Source organism: Astyanax mexicanus, chromosome 7 (assembly GCF_023375975.1).
Source record: "Astyanax mexicanus isolate ESR-SI-001 chromosome 7, AstMex3_surface, whole genome shotgun sequence".
NCBI classification, from domain to species: Eukaryota; Metazoa; Chordata; class Actinopteri; order Characiformes; family Acestrorhamphidae; genus Astyanax; species Astyanax mexicanus.
The window spans coordinates 27,768,590-27,790,465 of record NC_064414.1 but is presented as its reverse complement, the minus strand read 5'-3'; the positions used below and the strand labels follow the sequence as shown (position 1 = coordinate 27,790,465).

Below are 21,876 nucleotides of genomic sequence, written 5' to 3'. Positions count from 1 at the left end.
ATTTTGTATATATTTTTTGTATTTATTTTTTGCAAGTTGAGAATCGCTGCTCTAAATAATAATATTTTTCTTTGGAATTTGAAAGAAATGTTGTCAGTAGTTATTCGAATAAAACAACATTAATTTTACTCAAATATATACCTATTAATAGTAAAACTAAAGAAACTGATCATTTTGAAGTGGTCTCTAATGTTTTTTTAGAGCTGTATATATGTATACACATTAATGAGAGTGAACAGTTCCCCCAGGGACGTTTGTGTAGTCACTGCATGAACCCTCAAGAGATTCTTAAGCTTAATCACATTATATAACTTTGTGAATATATTGCTTTGTTCTCTGGTTAAACAGTGAAGAACTTCTGTAATTCCTTCTGGATAAGAGAATCTTAAAAATGCCACAAGTTTAAATTAATTGAAAGCACTAAACAAAAATAAGCCGCTTGGGCTGCTTAGTCTCCATATATTGGCTGGGGTTTTACACACCATCCATGGTATGTCTATAACAATTATTACATAGAAACTCAATACTGTTGGGTATCTGCAGTACGTGGACAAAAACATCTTTAACACATTGAATTCAGGTGTTTCATCCAGTCCCATTGGCACAGGCAAATAGAATCAACAGTGAATGAAATTACTGCAAAGTAGAATTACATCAAGATATTATGTTGCTATTTCAGGCACAAAGAGGGTAAAATTCTATAAGCATATCTTCAGATATAGAATACATGATAAAAGACTTTTGTCCATAGTGCAGGGGCTACTTTGCTCTAAGTAACTAAATTTAACTTTAGCATGAACTAAAGCTACTGTAAACAGTTCTATTAGTGGTGTAGTGTTAAATACAGCCTATTGTACAACATACATAGGTCAGGAAAAAATAAAGTGCGGACACTATGACAGCTGCCATGGGTTATTTATTTTTTTAAATATAAAATCTAAAATAAAATACAATAAAAATTTAAAACACAATAAAAAAATCATTCATTTTTCCATTCATTTGGTTCCTAGTAGTAACAGTACATCTCCAAAAAGTACATTAGTCATTACATCACACAAATTTTACACCCAAACTCACACACTAAAACACACACATAGAGCAATAAAACTCTTCTAGAAAAAAGGCAACTCTGCAGTTTATTATTTGTGTTTGTTTCTGTAAATATTACTGCCATGGTGCTCTTCTTCCCAAAACATGGTTGGTGACTTTCTGCAAAAAAAGAAAAAGATATGATGATGATGATGATGTTGTTCTTTTTCTTTAATAATTAACAAAAAGTCTAATGCACATAATTTAAGAGTGTGAGCACTTGCATTGATGTGCCATACACATTTACCTTGTTAAAGAGCCGAGCGTTGAGGCGGTACGTACTGTACTCTGCTTTCCTCTTCTCTTCCTGTTTCCTCTTCTGAACTTCAGGGAGTTGAGCATATATCCTAATAGGTGAAGCACAAAAATGCAATCATGCTCTTTTCTTCCCATTTATTTTAAATGATACACTCATTACATATTTGACTGGACCTGACTTTAAAAACAAAACACCAAACAAGACACATGTTACCCGCTTTTCTACTGCAGGGCTGAACTGTGAGCATGGAGAATAACCGTTCAGGCAGCTTTTCCAAGTAAATGTACTTGTGGCCACAAGAACCTTCAATAGGAAGGCTTAGGCCCAATCCCATTTCACCCCATTTCCTTGTTAAAAATGATGATTTGCACTATATTGCCATAGTTTAATGTGTAGTTTCAATGTTTTATGGACAAATTCTTCATAACAAGCATAAAAAGATCACTAGTAGTTTGTTTTAGTAGCTAGCTAGCTAGCTAACTTTCCTATTCCACCTTAAATGATGCAACAGCCGGCAACTAATCAAAGCTAATTTTAGCTCCCCATCACAGAGGACTTAAGGAATGGACAATAATAATTAATTTCTGTACCAACCCCCCCTTTCCAAAGACATACAATGCCCTAAAATTAACTAGTTAACCAGCAACTTGGTCAATGAAATCCCAATTATTTTTAGGAGGAGACGTTCACACCCCATGGCACAGAGTTACAAAGGGGAAGGGGTGAAAGTTACACTCGAAAAGAAGAGGTAAGGTTAAGTGGTAGGGCCAAGGGGTGAAATGTGATTGGGCCTTAATATTTTTGGGATCTGCTGATTGACCAGCTAGGCCTTAATAATAGTGCAGTAGGCTTTTAGTCTGTTTGCTAACACTGTGTTAGTGATGTAGAAAGAGGCCGGTAGCCAGAGTGCTAATTCTGTGGTAGCAACTGTGGGACAAGTGGGACGAGGCGGTGCGCATTTCTTGGTTCTGATTTAGTAACACAACAAATGGAAAAAGAAACTGTAACCCGTCTTATGGATCTGCAGTGGCACGGATTAGTGTGACGCAGCCTTAGTTAGCATTTGGCCCTGCAGTGGAAAAGCAGCCATTTTTCATAAATTCCCAGCAATCATTTCTCTCTTTCGTTCTCTCATTCATCTCTCACGATACCACACACAGTCCTACCTCCTGACTCTGTCTGTTTTGTCTATTCTCTGAGTGTGTGTGTTTTCTTCTACCCCACTGACAGCATGGAGAAGAGGGCACAGGATAGCACATATAGAATGAAAGCATTAACCACTAGTCCAATTATTGTGTTAACAATTCTGTCCAAATTGACAGAAAGTTCTTACCGCTTGGATCTTTGGACCATCTCCTTCACTGGAATGACTCGCTTAGAGGGCAAAGGAGGTGGAGCTGAGGAACAGAGATGTATCAAGTTAGTGTAAAGTACATTCCATACAGTGACAGCTTCTTTTTAAACTGTGATGAAGGCTTAAGTGCTGTGAGCAGTGTCAGTAACTCAAACCAACCTGCTATTGGCTGCTGGAGGGGTAAAGGTCGATTGAAGAGCTCCTCTCTCTCTCTGTTAAAGACAGCCTGCATCTTCCTCTCCTCCGCTAGAAGGCACAGCCTCTTCATTCGCTCTCGGGAATGTGATACAAAGTCTGGTCGATTCAACTCCAGAGCCTCCTGCAAGGATGATGGATCACAAGAGCACTTTTAAAAACAATGGCTCAAAAAAAAAAAAAAAAACGTACGAAAACTTTTTTTTATTTTATCAGCCAAGACACCTTATTGCCATAAGACTAGCTACTACTAAAGGAGTGTACTGAAAGATTAAAGAATTCCATATGCATCCTGCCAACAGCATATGTTAAGTGATTTTTTATTTTATTTTATTTTATTAAATTATCTACACTTCAGTACAAATAGTGCCTGACTAAATATCAACTGAACATCTCCCTCAGGTGGTGTATACTAGTCACTGCATCACTGTACACTTGATGTAATGATGCAGTGACTGGAACACACTACAAGAAGAAGGTATTCACTCAGCCATAGTGCGTATTAAATTAAAGAAAATCTGCAGGTAATCAGGTTTCTTGATGTAACCCTGCATGTAGACAGTAAAGAGACAGTTAGAGTGAACTGTGTCACCACGCAAACCAGACTAATATAGCCTTTATAACTTTTTTTCCCCACAAAAAAAACATTCACAAGCATAACATATAACATTTATATAATAACAACATTTTATCTATTTTAGAGAAAGAAAAAAAACTGCCAGTAAATTAGTACCTTTTTCGGTCTTTTTTGTTATATAATACAGAATAAAAATACTGAACTGACTTATAAAACCTTTATTGTATGACAGAGAGATTGTTTTTTGACTGTTGTGCTTTATCTTAAGCGAAAATGCTGTTACAACCATTTAGTTAAAAAAAAGTAGGAACCAAAGTCAAATTTGTGTTAAATTTGCCAACATGGCATTGTTAACCATCTGTGTGTAAAATAAATTCTGGGCAGCATTCCTAGATCTCCCATCAGTACTGCCCCAATGGTAATCATACCCACCTGTGTCTTCCTCATTATCGTTATTCACTTGTGCGTTAGCCAAGTTTACGAGAAGCTTTTCTCATTGTCTTTACCAATATATGAACTTTAAAAAGATGTGTTTTGGTACTATACTGCCATCTATACAACAGGACATAAATTTATGGGGAGAACAAAAATGTATTTTTAAGGGGTCTATTGCTACTGTTTATATATTCTACATGTTTTAACATACTTACGATCAGTTTTATAAACAACCATTGGCCAATTTCCCCACACACTGGTTGTATATAGTTTTGGAATAAACTGCCGTCTTCACATGGGTCTGGGAAAACGGCAACACTACGCCTTTTAGGCTGGAACATAAGCTAATAACCGTTCATGTCCACAAATGAGTATGGTATATATACCTGAAGAGAGAGAGGAACCAAGGCAGAGGGTTTTCTGCGGTCAGTCTCTGAAGAGGCTTTTGGCTCAAGGGGCTTCTCTCGTTCCAGCTGAATGTGTCGTTCTCTGAGTGGTTCCCTTAGAGACTGTCTCCAGGGCCGAGTCCTACTGTAGGGCTCAAACCAGGCATGGCTTGCAGACAGCACTCCCTCAGACTGGGGCTCGTTTTCTTTACGTGCATCCTGCTTCATCTCATCAGCAGGCACAAACCATGATACACCTTAAAAACAAAAAGAAAAAATAAAGAGAAAATAATGATATGAGACAGACTGGAAATAGTGTTGTAAAATGGCCTTTTACATTTGCAATCTTTATTCTGGTTAAATCATGCTCTGGTTTGTTTTTACTTTTGAAACAATTTGTTTAGGCAGATGTGAACACGGTAATTAAACTCAGATGCAGACCAAAACAACTGCAGACCCTCGAAAGGAAGTGACCTCAACCCAGACCAATCAGAATGTCAGGTGAAGATTAACCTGGCTTATTGTCCAGATAATAACTAAAGCTATTAACAAATGCCACCTCTGCATTTGCTTAAACTACACAGAAATATTCACTAGTCCAGAACATGGATCTTTTTCCTGTTTTTACTTTCTTGTTTCCTCCCCAGACAGTTCTGACCAATAAGCAGAGAGAACAATGTTGTGACACATTTAGAGGCACTAGAATTTGTCCCTGTGTGAAAACAAACCAAATATACAGAAAAACGACACAAGTTTACAAAGTTTTAAACTGATTCAGACTAAAGAAAACAAACTCTAGAGGTGAAATCGCCATAAGACCCCCATTAACAGCTTCCACAAACTAACCTTCTGGGTAGCAGGTCTGATTGCTCTTGTGGATGCCTTCTCTCCTCAGCACTGTTTGGGAACGAGCAGGAACACCCCTGGACACCTGTATTTCTGCATGGGTTGATGCAGGAGTCCTGGTGTCTCTGGCATTACATGGTGAAGGGAAGATAGTGCCAACATCTCGTGTATGTCTGCGAGTGCCGTTTACTACAATCTCCAGATCACCTGTAGAACAGGGGACACAATTGATTATTGTATTATAAAACAACTGTTTTGTATTGATTTCCAAGTGACTTTTTTTAAACCCTGTTCTTTTTTCCTTACTCACTATTACACAAATCAGAAATAGGTATATAGGGCATCCTCATTGGACATTCACATTTATGGCTAATTATTATTATTATTATTATTATTATTATTATTATTATTATTATTATTATTATTATTATTATTATTCATTTATTTGGCTACTTTATATCAAGTTACACTTGAATTATTTTACACAGGTAGGCAAATATAGGATTAAGCATCTTGCACAAAGACACCAGTCTGCAAGTGTTGATTCCCACTAAGTACTCAAATAATATCATGATATTTCAGAGTATGTTTTGCAATAAAGAGATATTTGGCAAATATATAAATTAAATAAATAAATAAAAACACTGAAAAATATTTCAAGAATATACTACCGCAATAAATTAAATACTACACTAGTTTTATTTCATGTAAGTTTCAAACCTTAGCATAAAACAAAAAAAAAATAAGATTATGAGATTTATAATAATGTATCAAAACAAATCATGCAACATAAAATAATGTAATGTAGCAAAACAATGTACCAAAATACTAAAGTGCAGAATATTTAGTTCAACAATTGTATAAAAATATATTTAAAGATTCACAGTAAATAGCTAAATACATAATTATGAGTATATAATAAGGAAATAAGAAAATAAGGAAAACTCTATGCTATATATATATTTTTTTTATCTTGATTTTCTCCCCAATAAAGCTATGCTTATTATCCCACCCACTCACCTACACTCCCATTATTACTAGGAATGTTCCAACACCAGAAGGGTGAAGACATATTATAGCACATACCTTCATGCTTCATAGCCAGCGTGCTCTAAGAAAAACACAGCAACTTGGCTCTGACACAGCAGATGCCCTACTTTGGGAGTGATATGGAGAGAAAGCACCATCCACCCACTCAGAGAGAGCAAGGCCAATTGTACTCTCTCGGGACTCTGGCTGCTGATGGCAAGCAGCCTGACTGGGAATCGAACCAGCATGCCTGATCCTGATCATAGTGGCAGTGCCTTAGTTCGCTGGACCACTTGGAGCATATTTTGCTATTTTAACAAAACAGATTGTATAAAATAACAATTAATGTGCAGATATGATATGGTACACCCCTAATACCAACTATGGCACACCAATCGCCTATAAGGAGACTGACCTGCTTGTATGCCTCTGCTGACCACCTTGACCTTCCGTTTCTTGGTACCAAGAGTGCGAATGGTGCCTCTCTGAGAAGGGAGTGTGTAAGTGCTTGGGGAAGACAGCGAGTCAGCAGAGGCCTAAAGGAAATACAAGACATGCATTCAAACATACAAACTGTAAAGCAAGGCAGAACATTTATGGAGGGAGCTTTTTTAAAACCAACGTAGCATACAGTCTGCAGTCTTACCGTGGATTCATCGGCGCTGATTACCTCAGTGGCAGCAGATACAGGGTGATGTTCAGAGATGCCATTATCTTGGCTTCGTTTTTGCTTGTTAATTGTGTTGTATAGTTTTAATAAGCTGCCACTGGTTTCTTGACCGTCCCTGCGACTCCCAGGGACTTTTACTGAACCGCTGTGAACCCTGCGTGATCCGAAGGCTCTATGCAAGCGATCTGTGTCGATGGTGGAGTGGCTGCTGCTAGTTTCCATCGAGACACTGACAGACTCGTCTCTCTCTGCAGGATAGCGATGAGCATTTTCTTGCTCTTCTTCCTGTGATGCATGACTGGCTTGTGCAGGGTCCTCCACCCATGCAGTTTTTGGAGACACTCCAACTTTGCTTCTGCCATTGTCCTCTACTCTTCTGCGTATATCTTTTCCCTTGGCCTTCTTCGGCTCATGTTCTCTTGAGCTATTCTCTCTCTTGCCCCATTCTTCTCGACTACAAACCTTTTTGGCATGCGTCTCCGGTGGTGTAGTGCTGTTCAGGAGACGAGACAGACGCTCAAGTCTCTCCAGCAGAGACATCTCGCCTTCATTAGTGGGCTGAGCCTCCTGCAGGCTCCACCTCTCACTGAAACGCTTCCACAGTTGGTCTAAAGAGCTATTAATCTCCAGGCCAATCTCTTGACTCTTCATACCGTTCTCCTCCCTGATGGGCTTCATGGGTGAAGGACGCGTTTCTGTCACAAAGCTCTGCCTTTGTACGATATGACTTTGATGGCGTAGGTCGTCTATACTGTAGTCTGTCTCCATGTGCAGTGGGGCAAATTCTTCCTCCTCTTCTTCTTCAGCTTGCTCAGAAAGATATACTGCCTCCTGATCACGGTCCAAACCTTCACTCCTGGAAGCTAAAAGCTGATCATGACTTCCAGCAGTGTGCTTCAGGGCAGCAGCAGCAGCAACTTTGGAATCCTGAAGGCCTGTCCAAGAATGAGAGAGGAGACAAAAGAAGAAGCTTTCATTCATCAGTCAAAGCAGGTTCATATCAAATATCTCTGCTGTGAATGCAGGCCACATCTTACCTCTGCTCATTTTGCCCCTCTTGCTGTAAATACCCTCCTTGTGCTTTGGTGTAACGCCGCTGTCTTCAAGCTCCCGGGAGCCCAGAACCTCTGTGGTAAATCGAGGAGGCACAGCGTCGTCAGAGCCTATAGAAAGAATTCAAAGAAATAAAACAGAAGCGAAGTTAGTGTTCGAGACGAAAGACAGAGCACAGAAAAATGCAAAAGCCCCAGGAGGTTTTGGCTTGTGCACGTGATTAAGCTCAGTATCACCAGTTTGTCTTTCCTCTCAGACAAAGAAGACTATGAATAATGCAGGAGTGCGAGGGGAGGGGCCAAAGGATGTGTGTGAAAAAGGAGAATGAGAAAAGGAGAACCTGAGATCGAGAGAGAGATAATGCACTGTGACCAAAGCTCTACCTGCATTACTCCGCCACATACTGGTAACCTAGCAACGACGCAGCTTTTACAAACAGAGCAACAATGGCACTAATTTAACTTGGAGTGTTTATAACCAAAAAGATCGTATTTCTTGTCCTCTTTAACTCAAAATCTTTCAATAAACAGCGATAATGGAACTGTGGTATAATCACAATAATACACTCAAGGTTCATGTAATAACAAGTAATATTGCTTGAATATGTAGCTTCACTGTGCCTCGTCGCAAAGAACGCTGCACTGACCTGCAGGCTATGTAAGAGGAGCCGTCTGCATTGATTTTTGCCGGTCATTTGCAATAATTCTATTAATAAACACTCACTGTGCTGTCCACTGTGGGTGGTAAAGCACGCTATGACATAACCCAGGCAGCTTTAGACACTAATATGGAGAGAAGGTATCATTTTTTTTTCCTGTACCTGGATGGGAACTCTCCATGGTGGTATCAGAGCGAACAGCAGAGAGATCGGGATCAGTCTGTGGCATGTAGAAGAGCTCTGTGCTGCCATGAGGTTTATATGGCAACAGTGTTGGAACAGCTGTAGGAACACAGAACACAAATTTAGCAAGTCATCTACGAAGTCGACAGAAAACACATTAACTCATCTCAACATGCCTTTTGCCATCATTTAGTCCCCCGTGGGCAATGCTAAAATCACTATCACAAACTGTACAGCGGGCAAGACTTTCATGGTTTTATACTTTTTAAAATGAGTTTTGATGGGAGCCATGATGTTCCTGAACGCATTCCAGCCAGGAGGTAAAAAAAAAAAAAAAAAAAAAAAACACTGCCCACCCTCACTGAAAACTGACTGGCTGACTCACAGAATCAGAGAACTCTCTTCCTTCTTCCCACATGCGATTGGGGGCAAAAAAAAAAAGCCTGTCGCCTGCTTGCGCTTGCTAGATTCTGGGAGATTTTATCTGACTTGCGGGCATCAGGGTGCCGTTATTGATATGTGGTAGACTCCCGCAACTTCTGGAAGACTTGGGAAGTCTGTAATTCATTAAGCACCCAAGTGACATGCATCCTGAGAACATTGCAGGAAGAATGTGTAAGAATGTGCGTTTTTTCATTTGACAATTTTTTTTACAGAATGTATGTGTACTAGTTAGTGCTGTTCCAACCATTTAAACTACTTTATCGCTTTACTGAAATGTTTTTTCGATCCATATAACTGGTTTTTGAATTCTAGGAAAAAAAAAATTAAATAGTTATGAAATCGTTATTGTGTCATTTTCATTACATCAGGATTTTAGGCTTAAATATTTAATCATGTGCCCACAGTAAAAAAAAAAAAAAAAAAAAAACATAAATGAGCTGCTCACACAATTTATCTGATTTTGAATTTGGTATTAATATTTACGGCTGGATCTGGGCACCTATTGATAAAGGAGCAGTTCTTTAAATATTGATGCTTACCTGCTGTTTGGAAGGACGGAGGTCTTGTTGATTCATGAAGTCTTTGAGCTGGAGTAAAGGCTTGTGGATATCTGGACCTGATCTGAGTGTAGGCACTAGTGATTCCTGCATGTCTATCTTCACCTGCACTGGTCTCACTGATCGTTGGGGTGTGAGATTCTCCACTGGAGCTGGAGACTGATGGCAGGGTTCTGTCTGAGTGATGTTTGTCTGCAGTTGAGTGAAGTCTTTGGGTCATATTCTGTTGTGGTTTAGTGGAAACAGTAACATGAATATGCGATAAGTGGGGTTTCGGAGGTGAGTCCGTACTTGGGGCGACGTCTTTCTTGCTAGAGATGGTTTTGGGAGCTGCACTTTGAACAACAGATCGATCAGTTTTCACTTGATTTTCCTCCTCCTTGTCCACCTTCTCTTCTATATCAGTTCCTCTGACAGTTACAGGAGTCTGTCTACTCTCCTCGACAGTATATTTCAGTAATGTGTGTGTAGAGTCATCCTGTGCAGTCAGAAGGTGGGCCTCCTGGTGTGGCGAGGGCGTGTGATGAGTGGAAGCTGAAGTAACAGAGGAGAGGGATGTAGGGAGGTTCAGCCCCTCCCGCAGGGCAATCTGACGGACCCTGGCCTCCAGACTGAGACTGAGAGGTGTGTGCAGAGGGATGGTGGAGTCTAGTGGACGCCGGGCGGCTCTCTGCAGACGGTCTTCTGTACTCTGCACAGCTGTAAAGCATTCTGTAGGCTCAGGAACAGCACCAACACTGGACTGGGCACTGCCTTCAGAATCTGAGCTCGACTGAGTAATGAGGAAGAGATAGATTGTGTTAGATTACGCCATAAAAAAAAGAAAGTTGGGAGGAATATATTTACAATACCTTTTAAATAAAATCAGAATACATTGGTGCACTATGGACAATGCAAATAAATGCTGTTTTTATTACATTTAATTTTACATTTACCGTATTTTTCGGACTATAAGGCGCACCGTATTATAAGGCGCACGATGAGTGAACGGTCTATTTTTAGTGTTAGTCCATACACAAGGCGCACTGGATTATAAGGTGCACTAAATGAAACTTTATTTATATCAGTAACAATAACTCTGAGCAATAAATCCTTCACAATATCTGTGAAAAATAACAACATCTCTGAGCAATAAATCAACAAGCACAGCAAGTACGTATTACTCCGCGACGCTCCTGACAACGGTAGCCGCAGCGCTCCGACAGACCATAATATTATGTTGAAGCACAGCAAGTACATATTACTCCGCGACGCTCCTGACAACGGTAGCCGCAACGCTCCGACAGACCATAATATTATGTTGAAGCACAGCAAGTACGTATTACTCCGCGACGCTCCTGACAACGGTAGCCGCAACGCTCCGACAGACCATAATATTATGTTGAAGCACAGCAAGTACGTATTACTCCGCGACGCTCCTGACAACGGTAGCCGCAACGCTCCGACAGACCATAATATTATGTTGAAGCACAGCAAGTACGTATTACTCCGCGACGCTCCTGACAACGGTAGCCGCAACGCTCCGACAGACCATAATATTATGTTGAAGCACAGCAAGTACCGCATTACTCCGCGAGGCTTCTGACTATAATAGCGTGTTGTGCCGAATTCGGTGAATAAAACGGTTTTAAAACAGAGATAAAGATTGGATAAGTTTCATTTCTGGATGAAGTGATTTCCAGCGCTGTTTGGATATAACTGTGGATTACAGGAGACTGGATTGATGGATTCTCTTTAGTCTGGACGCGTTTTGAAGGTAGGACCTGTGGCTGAGCGCGGGTGTGTGTTCGGGGGGTGGCGGCAGTGACCGGAGGTTACCCCAGGACAAAAGGAGAGCCTTTTATTACTGGAAACATGCGCTCTGACGCAGCTCTAATTCATGAAACATACATCCTACAGTAAAAGCACAGTTCTGGAATCCGGAGAGCCAGACGGTTCGAATGGTGTATGACATGACCGCATTCGATGAAATATGGATGAACGATAAACGCAAATATGAGAGTTATGAATTATTAAAATCATAACCAAGGCATATTTCGCCCTAAATGTTTATTTTCTGAAAGGATTTCCGCTAAATAGGCTAAATAGCTCAAAAGCAGAGATTCTAAGCTTTAAAATGGTATATTGGATGTCTATATTGAACCTGTAACTGTTCATAACTATTCAGAAACACAGCCAGTTATGAAATATTAAATATTTCTGGCCCGCCGGTGGGCCAGCGCGTGTTAAGAGGTTAACTTTACTTAGAAGTGGGCGCTAAAAAGAAACAGTTTGTGCTATTACCCCAGAACGGGTGGAAAGGAAAGTTTACCGGCACCTTGTTCTGGCCATGGAGCTACAGTGGAAACTAGCTACCCTGAACCACAGCCGAGAGGCAGTACGGCAGTCAAAGGTAACCGCGCGCTAGCCCAAGAGGGGGATCTTTTTCTGGCGTGGGTGAGGAATTCTGCACAACAGAGCGCCGTGTACCACATAAAATCGAGGTCAGTAAACACAAGCAAAATCTATACACAAGGCGCACTGCATTATAAGGCGCAATGACGATTTTTGGGAAAAAATAAGTATTTTAAGTGCGCCTTATAGCCCGAAAAATACGGTACTTGATTGCAGACAGTATGAACCAAAGATATTTCATTCTGTGTCTGGCCAACATTATAACATTTATAATTTACACTAGTGGTAAAACGATTCCTCTAGTAATTTCCGTATCTCAATTACAAAACATGACTAAGGAATTATCTTTGACTCTGGGAATTGTTTATTTAATTGTATAGCTCAATACATGGCATTTCACTCTGACTACTTTTAACATGGCATAAGGCAAAAATGATGACAAAGGCTTCACTTAATAACTTAATAATGCCTCAACACATCAGCATAAACCATATATGGTTAGAAAGAACTTTCTAAAAATTACTGAATCATTGTTTTTCGGTAAGTGATCAGTGATAAATCCATTGTGGAAAACATTTAATAATAAACGCTCCTTCATAGTAACTTTCTGTGACTCGTATAATGCGTTATTTCTTAGTTTTCAGTCACAAACTTGCGTTCAGAAGTATACCACAGAGGCATTTTATGAGTGACCTTATTAGCCGGTAATGCACTGTAAGCTCTCCATGTATTACTCCGCCATATACAGGTAACCTAGCAATGATGCAGCTCTTACAGAGCAGCTAAACACAGCAGCAATGTAACTATTTCAACTCGAGTGTCGAAATCTTTCAATAAACAGCGATAATGGAACTGTGGTATAATCGCAATAATAAACTTGAGGTTCGTGCTACAACGTGTCATATTGGCACTGCTGTGCTGCTCTACAGTACTCTGCCTGCAGCCTCGTTCTCACAATCGCAGCACAGCAGTGCCAATATTACAGGTTATAGCACTCCCTCTCGTGTATTATTGCTCAAGTATAATCCAGTATCTGAGGCAAGTTCTGTGTCATCTGAGTTTCCCATGGCTGTGTACATACAAGGTCAGAGCAGGAGATCAACACATGTGCTTATAAACCATTGTTTATATTACTGATTCGAATTTGCACTCATGAATCAATTCATTCAATTAGTTGACTCTACACTCAATTCATCGTGTAAGTTCGTCAAAACGCCCAAACATCACACAGATCACATTTTAAATGTCTCCCTGCCTCCAAGTCATAATTTAGTTACTGTGACAACACTATTTGTTACAGTTTGATGCTATGCACAATGTGAGTTAAGAAGTAAAACTGTTATCTAAAAAAGGTAAAATGTCTTATTTTTGACCAGAAATGTAATGGGTTCATACTGCCTGTAATTAAATAAAACGTTAAAGGAAATGTAACAAAACATAGCTTATTGCATTTTCCATTCATTATTTTTTTCTAATTTGGGCTTAAATAGATGAAGTAAGATACATTTCAAGTAAAACCAATGCACTGGCATGCTATTTTCTGTGCAAACAAATACACTGCTCTGTTGGCACACACAGTTTTACCTTTAACAGACTATGAGGGCTGTCCATAGAGCAGTCTGTCAGCATCACAGAGAACAAAACTCACATTACTTCAACACCCATTCTTGTAGAAGCTGACACAATGTTTTTTTTTCCATCATGGAATGAATTACTAATTTCATTTACATTAGTATTTATTTATCAGTAGTTCAATATGTCTTTGTTCAATATTGCGTTGTACCTTGGCCTGTCTGGTGTGGAGCAACAGTTCTCTTTTGATCTCTTCAATTCTCTTTCTGTCTTCTATATTGAGCTCCAGGCTTTCACACTGGCGGCCAGAAACCTTCATCATGATCCACTCTGGAGAAAGGAAAAAAAATACAATTATTGTACAACTAACAAAAACAACTTGACATGTTTAAGGTAATACTTAAAATAGGGATGCACCGGATATATATATGGGAACTGAAATTATTCAATTAAAAGAAAAACACTTTTTATTGTTTAGGCAAAACAATGATTAATTTATTTCAATACTGCAGTGCTCTCTCTAACACCAAGTTGAAATTGTATGAAATTATGAAGTATGAAATTTGATTTTTTTTTTGTGAAGAAACAACAAGTGGGACACAATCGTGAAATGGAACAAAATTTATTGGATATTTTTAACTTTTTTTAGAAATAAAAAACGAAAAGTGGGGCGTGCACTATTATTTGACCCTCTTAAATATATGAGATGTAAACAGTGGCTTTTAATAAACTTCTTCCGCAGTGTTAAAGTTCTAAATTCCTCATTTTAAATGTCAGAGTTTTCCAGATTCTACCAATGAAGTGTGGTGGAAAAAGTGATTTATCTGCAGGGGCAAACTATCCCCAGCCCCATTCATTCTACAAGCCTGTTTGGGCAAAGTGCACAAAATACTGGATCTTAGAAATCTACGAGAGAATGGTAAAAGGTAAGTAATTTTTATATATATATAATTTTATTTCTAATTTCGAATTCCCAATTTACCGGGCCAATTACCCAACCCACTCATTAGGACTCCCCCTACCACTAATAATACCCCAACACACCAGGAGGGTGAAGACTAGCACATGCTTCCTCCAATACATGTGAAGTCAGCCACCGCTTCTTTTCGAGCTGCTGCTGTTGCAGCATTGCAGAGCAGCCAGCGAGCTTGGAGGAAAGCGCAGCGACTCCGTTCCTGTACATCAGCTCACAGACGCCCTGTGTTGTGGACATCACCCTAGAAGTAATGTGGGGAGAGAGCACCATCTACCCACCCGGAGGGAGCAGAGCCAATTTTGCTCCCTCTGAGCGCTGGCAGCTTGATGGCAAAGCTGCATGAGCTGGGGTTCGAACCTGCGACTTCCCGCCCATAGTGGCAGAGCTTTAGACCGCTGGACCACTCGGCGCCCTTTTTTATCAAGTTTTAATAATACAACCAAAGTGCATTTCACACCGAAGTTCTACGGTGATATTTGGTTTCATTTCAGTGCATCTTTAGTTTAAACAGAAAATTGCCTTGTGTAGAACTTTCAGTGTTGGTCACAAGGTGTTTACCTCTAGCTCGGCTTTCGTCCGGGTCAGTAGTACTTGGACGGCTGGTAACCACAGAAACTGGAGACTCACTCCGTAGGAGCTTGGCAACCTTGGCAGCAAGAGAACTCTCACTGCTGCTGCCGTCACTTAAAACACCTAACTCTGCCTCTGCTGGGTTGTGAGAGCTGCTGCTCTGAGGTGATTGGACCCCAGTGTTCTCCACACTCTCCTGGCTTTGCTGTAGGTCATCTGATGCTGAGGAAACACTGCCCTGCATGACTGGCAGGCTCACAGTACCCACTCTGTCTGGGTCTGCTGCACTGCAACCCTCAGGCTCAGTCCTCCTCGGTGCCACTCGAAGGTCACGTGATTTGAGATTCGCATCTCTTATCTGAGATGGAGAGGTAGTTTCTGCAATCATGTGATCGCTATGAGCGGAGAGCTGCAGAGGCCCACAGGAGGATGAGGTACTCTCTTTCAGAGCAGAGTCTGAGGAAGAGCGAGGCAGGGAGACCAGGGAGGTCTTTCCACCAACTGACAGAAAAGAGTCATCTCTGTAAGGCTGTGTGTTTCGTTTAAGAGACAGAAAGGAGGCGTCGCTCTCAGAGTAACAGTGTGATCCAGGGGAAGAAGCCAGTGAGGAACGGCCAGACACCAGGCTCTCTGCTTGACCCAACAGACGCCTGATCTCCTGCAAGGTGCCAGATCCCACCAGAGAGGAGTCCTCCTTTTTAGGTTCCAGCCAAATCCCAGAATGAGGGACGGAATCTGGGCTAAGCCGGGCTGGAAGGCCATAACTACCTTCCCGCTGGGGAGTAGCAGACTCCTGAGAAGTGGAGAATGGGTGTGATGAAGTATGAGGATCAGGTGTAGAGTCACTAGCTTGGCAGCGCACCATTCGAACACTCCCAGGACTAGCTGGTCTGTCTGGCTTCTGAATGGCAATCCGCCTAGGTAAAGAGACGCTGGAATTTGCAGAGAGCAAACTGGAACTTGAAAACGTCTCCTTCTGAGGACTACCCCCTGCACACAACATAAACAACACATCAAACAGGGAATACTGACAAGCTGTTTTAAAAAAAAAAGAAGTGATTAAGTAATTAAGTTGAAAGTCCATGCAAATGCAATAAATGACAGAAACTCTAGTAGAAATCAGTGAAGGTCAAACAAGCTCTCTGATTTATCTTATACAGCACATTCGTTAAAAATGTATTAATTACATTTAAAATATTTAGTAAGTTTAAATGTTATTAATATATTTTAGTATTTCCCTAAGAAAGCAAAAGTAATAACGGTTCACACAATGTTTAATATAATCCAATAGCAGGTAAACGAAAGTGAGAGGAGTGTAATATGGGTAATCACTAGCAGACATTTACTAAAAGTATGTGTAAACATATATAGAGTAGGGGTAGAGGTGTGCAAAGACAATTAGGGTACCCCACTGAATAGCCTTACAATACTATTGCACTTCTAGTAACTATGAGGCACATGGCTGTGAAATGTCTTTTGTCTCATCCAAAAAAATAAAATCCACACACAACACACACAAGTCATATCCTTAAGACTCCCACATTCTTTATATATACAAAACGGTGGTGGTGGCTAGTGGTGAGAGTTCCATAACAGAAGATTTATTTATATTGAAGATGTTAAGGAGATGTAAGCTGATAATATTTTATGGAGCCTAGATTATTATTATTATCTAATAAGCTTACTCCTATGACTAGCTTCTCCTAAACTATCATCCACAAACAGGTTTCTTGTAAGCAAGACGTGACATCCTACAGAGCTGAGCCAGTATACTCTTAAGTGAAAAGTTTCCTTTTGTGTAAATTTCAAACCATGTGTCATTTTAGGAATAGCTTTGTTTTAATGTACTGTATTAACAAAAAAACATGTGGCATGCTGTATCACACCAATGAATTAAACAGTGCTTGAGTGTCCTTGAGCTGAACTGTCAGCACCAGTGTGTGCACCTCCATTAAGGACAATGGTTTCAAATTTCTAAAGGGCTGTATATCCAGTGTGTGATTGCCTTAAAAATATGTTAACAGTGCTATTACACAATAAAGCTTGCTGTCATAGACATAAACAACATCAGACATTTGGTTCACCTTCAGATGGTTGTGTGCTCTTAGTTGGTGTTCCTACTGAGCCCTTGATGGTACACAGATCAGTGGGAGAAAACTCAGGCTCTCTGATGGGTCCCCGAGGTGTAAATGGATTTAAGATTGTAGAAGGTGACTGGTCAATCCCCAGGTTACGGAGGTACAGCTACACAGAAATGAATAATTTGTTAAAAAGCTTGTGCAGATTTTATTAACTAAATTTCACAATGTCTACATATATATATAAAAAATGGTTTCTTATGGTCTAGTCTTGCCATCAGGTTGGTACTACTTACCGGGATTCTGTCTTCAATGTTAAGCTCAAACGATGGTGGAGGAGATCCAGGTCTGGAAGTCCAGTAGGGTGCATAGTTGTCCACTTCCAGACTCACCACAGATGATGCTGCACCCACCGATGCCAGCAAACTCTGCTCACCATGCCAACTCCCCTGGGAGCTGGAAAGGGCATTGTCTATGTTGCGGTTTGAGGACACGTCACTGAACTGTCCCAGACTGCACATTGCAAGGGGCTTTACAGGGTCTGTTGTTTTAGGCTGACTTCCCGGGTCTTGTTCACTTAATTTTTCTGAAGGCAGTGGTGACGCGATGGCATCAGAGCTTGCAGGTGGAAGCTGCAAGTTTTGCTGAGGCCTCTCCTGCTGGATGGACATTACTACTGTGCTAAGAGAGGAGTGGGAGTGGGAGTGAGCAATTGGTGATGCTGAGGGAGGGGCTCCAACTCCTCTTCCAGCACCCGACACGTCTCCATGTCTTGGTGAGACACTCTTCCGCATGGAGAAGGTAGCAGCCACAGCTGGCTGACAGACCTGGGCACTGGCGTTAGTGTCAAATTCCGAAGAGGTCTCATTTTTAGAGCGTGGGCTTTGTCCATCAGACACAGATTTCTGCACTTTCTTTTTAGCAGATCCACTTTCAACCCCCTGCAAAGCCAAGCTGTCATAAAATGACCCACTAGAACTCTGATTGGCCTTCCAAGCATCCACTTTTTGCAAGTAGTTGAGCGTGGGTAGAGAACGTACTCTTCCTGCAGAAAGATTAGAATCCTGATCCTTGAAATCTTTTTCAGATTGAGAAGAATGCAGTTCAAGGTTTGGGGGATAAAAAGATGTGTCCTTGGAGGCAAACGCTGGCATGGATAGTCCAGTGGAAGGGGCAACATGGGTATCTGGAGCTTCCACCTGGTCTAAAGTTGAGGCATGTTGAGAGACTTGAAGAGGCATGGTTTGGGGGTCTGTGGTGCCCAACTGTAGAGCTTGCACCTGGCCATCTTTGGAGCTACTGGTCTTGGTTGACATGGCCATAGTATCAATGGTGTTCTGTTTGGAGTATATAGGAGAGAGTTTTGTTATGACTGGAGCTGCTCTATTAAAGAGAACAGCAGGTGTGGACTGGGATACTGGATGGGAAGCCAGGAAAGAACCATCTGCTGCAGTCTGACTGCCTGAGGCCCAGAGCAATCTCTGGAGCCCTGGCACATACACACCCATTCCACTGGCTGGGGTGACAAATGAAGCATTTGGAGCATTTTTGGTCCCACTTTGGCTTTGGCTTTTATTTTCTGATCCTGTTACATCACTTTGGCTGAAAGACAGGTACAGTCGGCGAGACGAGTCTGTGTTGCAGTCTGGCCGTGTTTTTGAGGAGCGAACAGTGATATTTGACGTCATAGACATGTCTGAGGAAAGCAACATACTGCCTTTCCCTGTGGTCTTCCTCTGGCACATTGATGAAGAGGTGCCACCTTGTGGTTGCTCTCTACTTCCAGGTGGGCTTAGCTTTGATGCATCTTCAGAAGTATAGCCTGGAACCTGGTAATGGCCAATGTCAGTATGTTGAGACTGGTTCTGGATGGGGTGTGGCTGGGATAGGACGGCTTCAGTTTGACTATGAGAAGTCTCAGAGGCAGAAAAGACAGCACCACTACGTGAACCGACTACTCGAACATCCTTTTCTAGAAGTTCCACCATGAACTGAGTAGGTGCACCACCACTCACAGCACTAGAAGCATTCTCTCTTCTCTTTAAGTCAGCATCAGTCTGCTCCTCTCCCTCCATCTGTCTCTCCTTGTTGCTCTTTAACCTGCTCTCTTGCTGCTTCTCCTCCTCCTCTTCCTCATCAACTTGTGTTGCTTGATATCGGCTACCGGGTGACAGGCTGTGTTGTGAAAGTGAGCAGCAGCTACTGCCTCCCTCTGAAATGGCAGAGGTCACACCCAGTGGATGCTGAGACAGTGAAGCCTGTTCATGTGACGTGACATCCAGGTGTGACAAATGATGGTACATCCCAGAAGCCATGGACATATCAGGAATTCCCCTAAACATAGAAACAAAAAAGCACTAAGAATTGTCTGTAAATCAAAGTTTATTTGATTTATATTGAAATTAATCTAGTTATATTTTTATTGCAGTACCTTAAGGGGACAAACTCAGAATCCGTCTGATGTAGAAGAGTGGAATCAGAAAGGGCGAGGGTCTTCCCCTGTGGAATCAATGTCAGGGCAGGCGACAAATGGCTATCCTGAAACTCTGCCGAGGAGAAAAGGATAACATGGGAAATTATATCAAAATAACACCAAAGCTCAGAGTAACAATTGAATTGGACCCATTGATTTTTATCGATGTGACAAAAGTAGTTTTACAGCAGGTTAGTGTGTTAATATTATGAACTCCATGTTTACCTAGTTGTAATGATTCAAATCGGTCAGATACTTGCTGCATTTTGGAATCTCCTACTATGGAAATTTGCTCTGCAGGGTTGAGGGTAACCCCATGCTGATGGCCAGCTTCATGCAAAGCAGAGGTCTGTCCTAGAAACTGACTGGGATCCTCCTCTACGGGAAGCTGGTGCCATGACTCCATTGCCTACAAAGGTAAAAAAAAAAAAAAAAAAGTAAAAATAATGATCATCAATACAACTGTTCACAGAACAATAAATATAAACACAGGCTAAAAACAGAGAGGCTTATTCAAGATGAGTACAGCTCTGGAAAAAAATAAGAGACCACTTAAAAATGACGAGTTTCTTTGATTTTACCCAATTGAATGGATGATCACAAGCCATCAAACCAAGCTGAACTTGGTTTTCAGTACCAAGTTCAGTACTGAACTTTGATTTTCAGTAATTTCTCTCGTTTTCTGCAATTTAATGCTTTAATTACAATATTTTATTTGGAATATGGTAGAAATGCTGTCTGTTGTTTATAGAATAAAACAACAATGTTAATTTTAGTCAAACATATACCTATACATAGCAAAATCTGAAAAATTGATCCAAAACTGGAGTGGTCTCTTAATTTCATCCAGATCTGTATTTATCTCTCCATCATTGCAGTTCTTTCACACTTAAAAGGTGACCAATGCTAACTTACTCATTTAGGGAACAGAGAACCCCATGATCTAAAAGGTTACTGACAAGGAACGTGGGGGTTCTTCTGACTGGTCAGCAAAACTCACACAGCTCTAGGTTAACAACATATTTGACATAAATAACTAGTTGTGCACACACCATTTCGCTGATACATTTGAGCAAGGGGACTAACCACCATCAAAATGCAAATATTACGTAGTGATATTAAAGTAGGGCTGTATAACCTGCAGAAACCGCAGCACTAAATATATACTTAGCTGCTGAGATATGACAAACTGCTAACCTACTCCTGACATTCTTAGCTACGGCTATGCCAGTATGATCACTACATTTGAAGAAACGTGTGACTGGGGCTGCAGAATACTGTTTTGTTAGCTATACAAAATCAAAGCTAATCAGGACGAGGCTTATTAACTAGCTTACATGGAGACAAGAAAAACAATAAGATCTGTTCTAAAAACAATAAGATCTAAGCTCGGTTAACTAGTTAGTTAAATACCTGTATAACAATAATTTTAGACAGTGGGCACAATAAGACATCTAACTCTTAATCTACTGGTAGTTAACGTATCAACCAGCCTGTTTATCTATCGTGTTGGCACTTGTTGCTAGGTCAGTTAACGGTAGCTTTAGCTAAGCTAGCTAACATTAGCTAACTAAGTTAGCTATCACGATTGTCTGCCATCTATCTATCTAGTTAACCTATGCAATAGCTCAATGGCGGGAAAAAAAACTTATGAAGTACATTTATTTAAAACGACGGTATAACCCCCAGGTACGTAGTTTAAAAGGCGAATGTGTTTAAATGACTCACGCTGTTTGCGCTGGCCCCGTCTTCTCCTTGCTGAAGGGGCTCCATTGTTGTTGTTTCGCTGCTGGTGGGGTTAACTTAACCGCCCATGGTTTCTATGAGGACGGGTAACTGACGTTTTCGCGCTTGCGCACTAGAAGCAATACTGCGCAGATCTGCGCATATTCCTCATCTCCTTTTCTTTATTGCCAGAGGAATAAGTTACAAACAGTAACAGAATAAAAACACCACAGCTTTACACAGCTTTAAAATATTAAAAATAATGCACCTACACGGTAAGTGAGACTTGTAGCAATAAATTTTTTGACAGTATCAAGCTCAATTAGAAAATAGAAAATTGGGTATAAAACGTA

The 21,876-nt window shown here is 40.8% G+C and overlaps 1 protein-coding gene across 3 annotated transcripts; it reads right to left on the bottom strand.

The window, feature by feature from the left end:
- Positions 1-898: 898 nt before the first annotated feature.
- alms1 (ALMS1 centrosome and basal body associated protein) lies at positions 899-21,669 on the bottom strand. 3 transcript variants are annotated; one of them, XM_022684911.2, is made up of 19 exons: positions 21,527-21,669; positions 20,024-20,207; positions 19,757-19,871; positions 17,622-19,659; positions 17,332-17,491; positions 15,236-16,237; positions 13,913-14,031; positions 9,718-10,507; positions 8,714-8,833; positions 7,878-8,003; positions 6,817-7,775; positions 6,586-6,706; positions 5,142-5,348; positions 4,296-4,552; positions 2,862-3,021; positions 2,682-2,745; positions 2,515-2,571; positions 1,337-1,436; positions 899-1,209 (listed from the first exon to the last, which is right to left on the bottom strand). In XM_022684911.2, the coding sequence occupies exons 1-19, from the start codon at positions 21,569-21,571 to the stop codon at positions 1,165-1,167; spliced, it is 6,669 nt and encodes a 2,222-aa protein (XP_022540632.2). In that variant the 5' UTR covers positions 21,572-21,669; the 3' UTR covers positions 899-1,164. The 3 variants fall into 3 exon arrangements, with proteins under 3 accessions (XP_022540632.2, XP_049337428.1, XP_022540629.2); XM_049481471.1 differs by having other exon boundaries at positions 20,165-20,207; XM_022684908.2 differs by lacking the exon at positions 2,515-2,571.
- Positions 21,670-21,876: the final 207 nt, after the last annotated feature.